The 10,307-nt window shown below is 44.8% G+C and overlaps 1 protein-coding gene across 2 annotated transcripts in view; it reads right to left on the bottom strand.

The window, feature by feature from the left end:
- Nucleotides 1–27: 27 nt before the first annotated feature.
- The window catches only part of LOC113140438 (low affinity immunoglobulin gamma Fc region receptor II-like), a 56,444-nt gene continuing 46,164 nt past the window's right edge, over nt 28–10,307 (bottom strand). For both annotated transcript variants that reach the window (XM_033325698.1, XM_033325699.1), the window contains exons 6-7: nt 2,573–2,662; nt 28–317 (exon numbers count right to left, since the gene is read on the bottom strand). In XM_033325698.1, coding sequence (XP_033181589.1) covers nt 274–317; nt 2,573–2,662 — 134 coding nt within the window. In that variant the 3' untranslated portion in view covers nt 28–273. The remainder of the gene's footprint in view (nt 318–2,572; nt 2,663–10,307) is intronic.

Raw genomic sequence — 10,307 nt, 5'->3', positions numbered from 1 at the left:
AACCCACAGAACCACACGAGAACAACATTTTTATTAATTTCTTTAATCTTTGGTTTTAGTTTTTAGTTCCAGTGGTTTGTGCTGAAAAATGCATCTAAACGTTTCCAAAAATAAGAGACAACAACAACAAAACACACAACCTGTAAAATGATTGAAAAAATGAATGGAGTCTGGTGAGAGAGTCTCTGGGCACCAGTTACAGACCAGCAGGACGTCAGTGGGTGGGCTGGTGTCTGAAGGTCTGAAGGTTTGAAGGTGTGAAGGTCTGAAGGTCTACCTCAGGGACGAGTAGACGACATCTGGCTCTGCCTGAAAGTCTAAACACACACGCACACACACAGTTCAAACCATATCCACCATCAGAGACAGCGTCCTAATGTGTCCTCACCTTCATTCATGTGTTCTGTGTATCTGGGTCTGGTCTATGGGCCAGAGGCTCCTTTAACAAACTGGTTTCCAGTGAACTGTCCAGACTCCAGTCACTACTCACTGCACACGTCACTGTGAAGGCTGGACTGAGCCACTATCCACCTGTTCAACGTGCACATTAAGACCTGAATGATCCACATTTGGTTTTGCTGATTTTCTCGGACTTTGGTTCCAATTTGAGCTTCAGGTGGATGGAAACCAGACGACTGTCAGAGTGACCTCTGTTCTCATGGCACAGCACGTTTGGTATCATCACATTCACACTGAGCCTTTAAAGAACATTCCTGCTCTAATTAGATCTGAACAGACAGAAACCTGTACAGGTCCAGACTCTCCTCAGGAATGATGCCAAGGTCTTTAAGGCCAAACTTCAGCTGACTGACATTTTTATGCTCCTGTTCTTCTCTAAATGAACAGCCCAACATTTCTGGGAAAAACAGTAGTTTTAGTTTCAGACCTGAGGGGACACAATGAAAACCAGTCTCATGTGTGTGTGAAGTCCAGAGCTGGAGTCAGGATGCAGTTAGCTTAGCTTAGCATAAAGACTGGGAGCAGGGGGAAAGTGTTAGCCTGGCTCTGTCCACAGTTACCTCTGCTCCTGTTTGGTACAGATATAAAGAGATGCAGTACTACTTCATAAATGGCAGCAGGGTTTAAGTATTTGTTTGTTCTTCACACCTCTGCTGAAACACAGTGAGACCAACCAGAGGTGGAGGGAACTGAACAGAAACAGGAAACTGTACGACCACAGAGCTGCTCACTGACACATTTCACCACATGACTTAAAACAAACAAACCTGTTGTCACACCATGTTCACAGAATCATCCCCCACAGTGGAACATGCTATGGTCAGAAACCAGACCAAGGTTCAGGGGAACCAGCAGAAAGAAGCTGCTGCTGTGGTTTAACATGCAGAGTTAAAAACTACAAAGTTATGAACAGTGTTTTTGGTCAGTGTGAGATGCAGAAAACAAACAGTTGAGGATCTTTGTTTGTTGATTCTGTCTCAGATCGGACTCTGTTTGTTTTATTAAAGGATTAGTCTGATGACTTTCTATGGTTTTCTTCTTCTGCAGAGTCAAACTGGTTCAGTTCAAAACCTTCACTTTGACTCAGCGACTGAATAAAATGGTCTGGAGTTAAACAGAGAAACCAGAGAACTGAGTCCTGCACCAACCAGATGAAAACACCAACAGCTGCCTAAATAACTCAGAGCCTGTTTCATTAACAGGCACTGACAGTCTGTTGACCTGTGTCATCACAGGAAAGACTTTCTCTGAAACTGGATCAGCCTGATTCTTCCTCCCCTGTGTCCACAAACTCTCCAGCTCCAGGACCCTTTGGGGGACCCCACAAACAGAGTCTTTGTTCTGCTGTGAAGCTTCCTGCTCCATGTTCAGCTGAAGCTTTGGTCCCAGACAGGAACCTGGACGACCACAGAGCTGTGAGCTTCTGTTAGCAGCTTCACCACAGGCTCAACTACACACTGACTGACAGGCAAAGCTCAACACACACTGTGTGAGACCAGAATAGAACAACAGGTTTGAAGAGAAGCTTCAGGCTGGTTCACCAACATCACAACACTGATGCAGATGCAGTGACTGGTTCAAACCACAGAGACTGTAAAAGCATCTACTTCTGTTTCTGAAGCAAAAAGAAGCAAACACACATTAAACATGAGCCTTTCTGCAAATGTTCAAGCTCAGTTTCTTCTTTTTATTCTACAAACTTTGTGTGTTTGGAACATCAGACTCTTTAGGTCTGAACTGAGACAGAAACTTGTTAGTCAGGACTAAAAATAAAGTCAGAAGACGTGAGAGGAAAGAACAAGTGAGGGAGTCGAGAGAAGTTTGAGCTGCAGCTGCAGGACAGAAACTAAACTAAACCTCCAGACTAAACGTTTGTCCAGAAATTCTCTCTCATGTCGTCACTTTGACGTCCATCTTATTAAAAATCCTCAGTCTGTAAAATCTCCTTTCTCTCTGAGGACGTTCCCTGTGTCTAAGAACAGACTCTTATTTTCCTTTCTGATGTCTCCACTTTCTAAAAACACAAAAACCAACAGCTTCTCTCACTTTATGAAAATGTCCTAAAGGTTCCAGCAGGTTCCAAATGACCAGAAACAGGAAATAGAAACCTCACCTCTGCTCCGTCTGCTCCTCTGCTCTTTTTGATTGAATGTGTTGACCTCACTGTACGTGATGGGATGTTCTCCAGCATCATCTTCAGCAGCTGCAGGGAACCAAGATAAATAATAATAACCTGTGATGAGGAACCATTTGTCGGTGGATAATAAGCAGGAACATGCACAGACACAGGATGGAGAGAAAAATGCAGCTGTGATGATCTGGAGAACATCTGTATAAAGGTTTGAAATCCAGAAGTTTGTGTCTGACCTTTAGGTTTCCTCTGAACATGTCGTCTCACCAGTAGAACCAGTAACACCAGGAGAACCAGACCACAGACTGATGCTACAGCCAACACATAAGGAGGTGCAGTGGTTGGTGCAGGTGCAGTGGTTGGTGCAGGTGCAGTGGCTGGTTTCTCTAAAACGAAGCAGAAATAATGATGAAAACCATCAAAGGACAAAGCTTCAGTGATTTAGCTGCTCAGTGAAAAATGAGATGAAACAGAAACTGGAGTTTCTTCTTCTTCTGATCTTCTCCAACACATTGAACATGAATGAAGCTGCTGATTGTAAAGTTGAGAGAACGACGACGCCGATCAGAGCAGGAACCTGTTAACATCAGCACACACACATCCACTGATTCAATGAGGAGTCTGTGACCTCTGACCTGTGACAGAGATCCAGCTGGGTGGAGACTCTCCATGGCCACTGATGTTACACCTGTAGACGCCTTCATCGGCCTTGGAAACATGGAGGATGGTCACGTGACCCGTAGGCCGATCGATGATGAGGGAGCCGTGTTTATAGAAATCAGCCGGGAGGTCGGAGGATGTCTGGGTTCTACAGATCAGGGTGATGTTTTCTCCCTCCATCACAGGGAGGACAGGACTCTGCAGGATCACTGCTCCACCTCAACACAGAGACAAACTACAGCATTTCATCCATTTCCACACAGCTTCATCAATACTAACTCCACAGGCTCATCTTACCACTGACAGTGATGTTGATGCTCTGACTGGTTGCTCCCTCTCTGGACTCACACCAGTAAACTCCACTGTCTGATGGGTAGACATCACTGATGGTACAGGAAGAACCAGCTGATGTTCCCCAGTCATCACACTGAGTCCTCTGTCGTCTGGTTGTGTTCCTCCTCAGGGTCCATCCAGCAGAGCTGTCGTCCTCCTCACAGCTCAGAGAGAAAGAGTCTCCTTTAAAAAACTGGGAGCTGCTGGGACTCAGAGTCAGACGAGCTGTTCAACAACAACAACAACAACAACAACAACAACAACCTTAGTCTGTTAGTCTCTTAGTTCCTGCAGCAGAAAAAGTGTTTTAAAGCTGCAGCTGCTGAGTGAAGATCTTCATGTGTGTTTGGTGGATCAGACAGTTTCTCACAGCAGTGAGTTAAATTATCTAAAGGTTGAGTCATGACAACTGGACTTTCAGTTTTAAGCTCGAAACGTTTCACCACCCAGTCGTTAGTCGTTAGATACACCATCCTGAGTTGGGGCGTGGATGTGGGAGATTGAGCCTCTGAGATCAGACACATCATGTGTCAGATCAGACCTCAATTCAAAGAAAATGACATATTTTGTGTTTTTTTCCTCTTAGGTCTCTGAGCTGTTGCAGACCAGGATCAAAACCAGGATTAGCCCAAGATCAGATCAGACCAGGACCAGGATCAGACCAAGACCAAACCAGAGCCAGACCAGAATGAGACCAGTATCGGGCCAGGATCAGAGTCTTACGGTCTGCACCATTTCTCAATAAACTGATAAAACAAATTAAACTTCATGTTTTAAAATGCAGGATTTGTGTTAGTCTGAGTCAACCCTGATGACATCACTATGACATCATCAGACAACAACAGGTTTTCCAGACCAGGATCAGACCAGGATCAGGGCTCTGACAGACTATCAGGACCAGCTGTCTGACCTCCATGTGTAAAGTCAGATGATCAGAGAAGCTCACTGACCTTGGTCTGTTGTGCAGCTCAGCACTGACAGCAAAGCTGCAGAGAAATGAGAGTCAGGTCAGTGTGAGGTTTAACATGGAGCAGAGACACAACTTTAACAATCACACACCAGATATTTACTGTCATTTATTATTAACAACAACAACAACAAGAGAAAGATCATCCATCATTTTTAGATGTGAGTTTTTAATCAGTTCAGTTGATTCTCCAAACTGTTTCTATGAATGAACAGGAAGTGATGATAGTCTAAGAATAATAAAGGTAATAATCATGGTGAGAACAGATTATTGTTGCCTGGAACTAAAAGAATCTTTCTGCATTAAGTTAATGAGTCAAAGAAATTTCTTCAAATGATGTTTTGTTCAATTTTCCTGCTGGTTTTCAAAAACCACCTCAGTGGATCAATGAACTAAAAACAGTAATCAATAAAACCTGATCCAGTCTAAGGTCTGACTGACACCAACATCCAACAGTCCTTTAATTCTTTCTCACTGATCAGTGTTAGTTTAACAGATTATTTGTTGATATTGATCATCAATGATCTGAACCATATTGATCTATTGATTTGGATCAAAGTCTATGTTCCAGGTGAAGTCTCAGCTTCTCACTGATCAATATTTCATGGACTGATGAGGGTTTTTCTGGCTGTTTGTTGTATTTCCCTCCAAACTAAAGTGGCTGTGTATTTTCTTTCAGCTGCCTGATCTTAAACCTCCCTCGGTTCGGTCCTGGCCTTTCATTAGTATCTGACTACAGTCCTACTGAGCTGCTCTAAAACAGAAGCTGGATCATTCAGACCAACAGACTGTACTTACAGAGCAGCAGCTGCAGAGACGTTTGGTCCATGGCCCCACTGATGCTATGAGACCAGCCTGAGTCTGGTCTCAGCAGTTAATCCCACTTCCTTCTTCTGCAGGTGACGACGGTGGCCTGTAGTTCTTGATGGGGTTGGTTTATAGCAGCAGCAGCAGCAGCAGCAGACGCCTCCTTCACTTTATATCATTACTACGTTATTTACTTTATTATTATTATTATTTATCATTGCTATTGTTTATATTGTTTCATTTATGTTGTTTATCACAGTCACGTCTTCATATATTGGGACAATGTTTTTTGTTTGTTTTTGCCGTTTGGCCTGAATCCACAGTCACTTTGAACTGAAACTCTCAGGATGTGAATAAAGTGAAGACTTTCAGCTTTAATTCAGAGGGTTGGATAAACATGTGACAACAACCATTTAGGAATTACAGCTGTTTTATAGTTTTATTTTATATTATTCTATTATTGTATTTATATTTTATATCTTTTTATATACACATTTTTGTGTCTCATGAATGATGAGACAAATGGCGGCCAAACAGTTTCCTGTTCCCATGAGGGTCCAGGACAAACCAGGCAGATGAAAAAGGCACAAACTGACACAGTGTTGAATTAAAATAATTTATATGTGCACTTGTTTTATTTCAGCAGAGTTAGAGCTTCATTAATGTGTTTCACCACCTCCCTGCAACCACTGTCTGCTGACCCTGTAGGGGGCGTGGCTTATTCACGCACACACAGCAAAGAGGGTTGGGCTGAGGTGGACTCAGGTGGACTGAGAGAAACCAGTGGTTTAGTAATCAGGACGTTATTACGTGCAAAAAAGAAATAAGAGGCAAAAAGTCCCACACCTGCAGTACACCAGGCTGTTTTACTTCATTTGATGTTTTTTGTTTGGCAGACACAGCTGCCTGTTCAGGCAAAAAGCGGTCCATACTTTTTTTTATATATAACAAAAAGTTATATATACATATATATATATATATATATGTAGAGGCAAAAATAAGGGCAACACGGAGAGAAGTTAGCCAACTGTCAGAACTGCAGAGAAGGGGGATGAAGTTGGGTAAGAAATACAGCAGGCTGTCCATACCTGAGGCCCTGGAGACTGCCAAACAACGACTCACAGCCCTGGCCACATGCCTGAAGAGGTACACCAGAGAAATAGAAGCACGGAGAATAAACAGGATGTTCTCCACCGAACCATCCAAGGTGTACTCTCAGTGGGAGGGCAGTAACACGAGGGCCGACCCACCAAGGCTGGAGACTGAACGATACTGGAAAAACATATGGGAGAGGGAGGCGTCACATAACACCAATGCCCAGTGGCTGGCAGACCTGAGAGCAGACCACAGCAACCTTCCTGAACAGGAACCAGTAACCCTCGCAACGGCAGATATCCGAGAAAGGGTCTCAAATATGAAGAGCTGGACAGCACCAGGGCCTGACATGATCCACACCTACTGGCTAAAGAAGCTAACTGCCCTCCATGAGCGCCTGGCAGCTCAAATGAACCAGCTGCTAATGGATGGGACCCACCCAGAGTGGCTAACTGAAGGCAGGACAGTCCTGATCCTGAAGGACCCCCAAAAGGGAGCAGTCCCATCCAACTACCGTCCGATAACCTGCCTCTGCACAACATGGAAGCTCCTGCCGGGCATCATAGCGGCTAAGATGAGTAGGCACATACATGAGTGGGGCCCAGAAAGGAATGGGTAAGGACACCAGGGGATTGACTACAAGAAAGCCTATGACTCAATGCCTCACACATGGATCCTGGAATGCCTGGAACTGTACAACATCAATAGGACCCTAAGAACCTTCATAAGGAACTCGATGGGACTGTGGAAAACAACCCTAGTAGCCAACCTCAAGCCGATAGCACAAGTCTCCATCAAGTGCGGCATCTACCAAGGAGATGCTCTGTCCCCGCTGCTGTTCTGCATAGGCTTGAACCCCCTCAGCCAGATCATCACTAAGACTGGCTTCAGATACCGACTGCGAAATGGGGCAACCATCAGCCACCTCCTGTACATGGATGACATCAAGCTGTATGCCAGGACTGAGCGAGACATCGACTCACTGATCCACACCACCAGGATATACAGCAACGACATTGGAATGTCATTCGGACTGGACAAGTGTGGTCGAATGATAACGAAGAGAGGGAAGGTTGTCAGGACTGAAGGAGTTGAACTCCCAGAAGGCAGCATAGCGGATGTTGAGGGGAGCTACAAGTACCTTGGAATCCCACAGGCAAATGGGAACCAAGAAGAAGCCGCAAGGAAAGCAGCCACAGCCAAATACCTACAGAGAGTAAGGCAAGTCCTAAGAAGTCAGCTAAATGGGAAGAACAAGGTCCAAGCCATCAACACCTATGCCCTGCCGGTCATCAGATACCCCGCTGGCATAATAAGCTGGTCAAAAGAGGACATAGAAGCCACGGATGTCAAGACAAGGAAGCTCTTCACAATGCAATGCATTCACCCCAAATCCAGCATCCTGAGACTGTATGCTAAGAGGAAGGAAGGAGGCCGGGGACTGGTGAGCGTCAGAGCCACCATCCAAGATGAAACAGTCAAGATCCATGAGTACATCAGGAAGATGGCCCCAAGCGATGGAATACTTAGTGAATATCTCAGGCAACAGAAGCCCGATACAGAGGAAGAGGAGCAAGAACCATCATGGCAGGACAAACCCCTGCACGGCATGTACCACCGACAGATACAAGAAGTGGCTGATATCGAAAAGTCCTACCGGTGGCTGGAAAAAGCTGGACTGAAAGACAGCACAGAGGCACTGATCGTAGCAGCACAAGAACAGGCCCTGAGCACAAGATCGATAGAGGCCGGGGTCTACCACACCAGGCAGGACCCCAGGTGCAGGCTGTGCAAAGATGCCCCTGAGACAATCCAGCACATAACAGCAGGTTGTAAGATGCTAGCAGGCAGAGCGTACATGGAACGCCATAACCAAGTGGCCGGCATAGTGTACAGAAACATCTGTGCCGAGTATGGGCTGGAGGTCCCAAGGTCAAAATGGGACACACCTCCAAAGGTGGTGGAGAATGACCGAGCTAAGATCCTGTGGGACTTCCAGATACAGACCGACAAACAGGTGATGGCTAACCAACCGGACATAGTAGTGGTGGACAAACAGCAGAAGAAAGCTGTAGTGGTAGATGTAGCGATCCCAAGTGATAGCAACATCAGAAAGAAGGAACATGAGAAGCTGGAGAAATACCAGGGGCTGAAAGAAGAACTAGAAAAGATGTGGAAGGTGAAGGCAACAGTGGTCCCCGTGGTAATCGGCACCCTCGGGGCTGTGACCCCCAAACTGGGAGAGTGGCTCCAACAGATCCCAGGAACAACATCAGAGATCTCAGTCCAGAAGAGCGCAGTGCTAGGAACAGCTAAGATACTGCGAAGAACCCTCAAACTCCCAGGCCTCTGGTAGAGGCCCCAAGATTGAGGAAGACACACACACCCGCTGTTCTTCTTCTTCCTCTTCTTGCTGTTGTTGGTTTTGTGTTCTATAGAAAACGTTGATGTCAAAGATCCAAAGAGCAGATTTCAGTCTGAAAGAAAGCTTTTAATGTGAAGCAGCAGCAGGGGAAGCTCCAAAGCAAAGAGTGAGAGAGCCAGCATTTTCTCACTGAGGTCAGACCTTGAGTGTTAGTCCTTAAATCCTTAAATCCTTAAATCCTTAGTCCTTAAATGTAGAGGGGAATTTCGAGTATGGGTCACCATACTTGACAGAAGTCACTTTCACTAATTCACTGAATCATTAATGAACTGGTTAATGTTTCATGATGGCAGCTGGATCAGTTTCTAAACACTGATGATGTTTCAGAGTCCTCAGAGTCCTCAGAGTCCTCTGAGTCCTCTGTTTACTCATGACAGGATGGAGAAACACACTAACACCCTGTATAAATAAACAGCTCAGTCACAGTAAAGCTGTTCTCATGGTGCAGAGCAAACTCATCACAGTATTATTTAGTGTGTCAACATATTTACCATCAGGAGACACGACATGGTCATGGTGTGAAAAGTTCCTGGTCATATGACCTTATTATTTATTTAAACAGCCTTTATTAAAATTATTTTTTCTGCTTGAAATGCATCTGGAGTGGTGCTGTGCTGCCCCCTGCTGGCTGCATTATGTTTTATATCTCTTCAGTTTTTGCCTTGTGAGGTAACTGTTATTGCTTCATTTATAGTTTCTGAACAGATGAAGAGACATATGGAGAATGTAGTAGCCCATTTGAAAACTCACACTGCTCCACTTAAATTACACTGTAACTCACCCAGAACCGAATCTGCTGCAATAAGGTCTTCACCATGCAAAATAAGTCTGGTCTTAGAAATAAGGGGAACAAACCTCGTTTTATAAATTCATTTACAGAGTAACGTCCAGAGTTAAAGTGCAGTGCGAGGTGTGTTGTGGAATTCTGGAAGGCTTATTGTGGGTGACGTCACTTCCTGTGGACAAATTCAAAAAACATCTGCTTATAGTTTGACGTCACTGAAACAATGAAATGATGTTTTGTTGTAATTTTATTGATGAAAGTAATTTTTTGTTTTTTAGAAAACATCCAACACACGTTATTTATTTGTCTTTTCTCTGTTTATGTTCGTTTACTTTCTCCTGGTTTTCTCAAACATTTTCTTCTACGGACATGACGCACTCACGTCCTCGGAACGTAATGACGTGTGTCAGGGCTCTCCTTCCATTGGCCGGTGGACGTGACGTTCCCGAACCACTTCCGCCATCTTTGAAAAGAAGCGTCATGGCGGGAAAAGGTGACTATCTGTCAGGTGTGTTTGTTTCTTTGTCAGACCTGAGTGCAGGATCAATCAGTGTTATCGATCAGGAACAGGCGGGAAAACAGTCATGTGTCACGTGTTTTTGCGTGGGGTTTACAGATGTTCAGTCAACATCTGGTGGAAGGTTTT

The sequence above is a fragment of the Mastacembelus armatus genome, chromosome 18 (assembly GCF_900324485.2).
Source record: "Mastacembelus armatus chromosome 18, fMasArm1.2, whole genome shotgun sequence".
NCBI classification, from domain to species: domain Eukaryota; kingdom Metazoa; phylum Chordata; class Actinopteri; order Synbranchiformes; family Mastacembelidae; genus Mastacembelus; species Mastacembelus armatus.
Note: the sequence above shows the minus strand (reverse complement) of the source record. Positions and strands in the feature narration are given on the sequence as shown.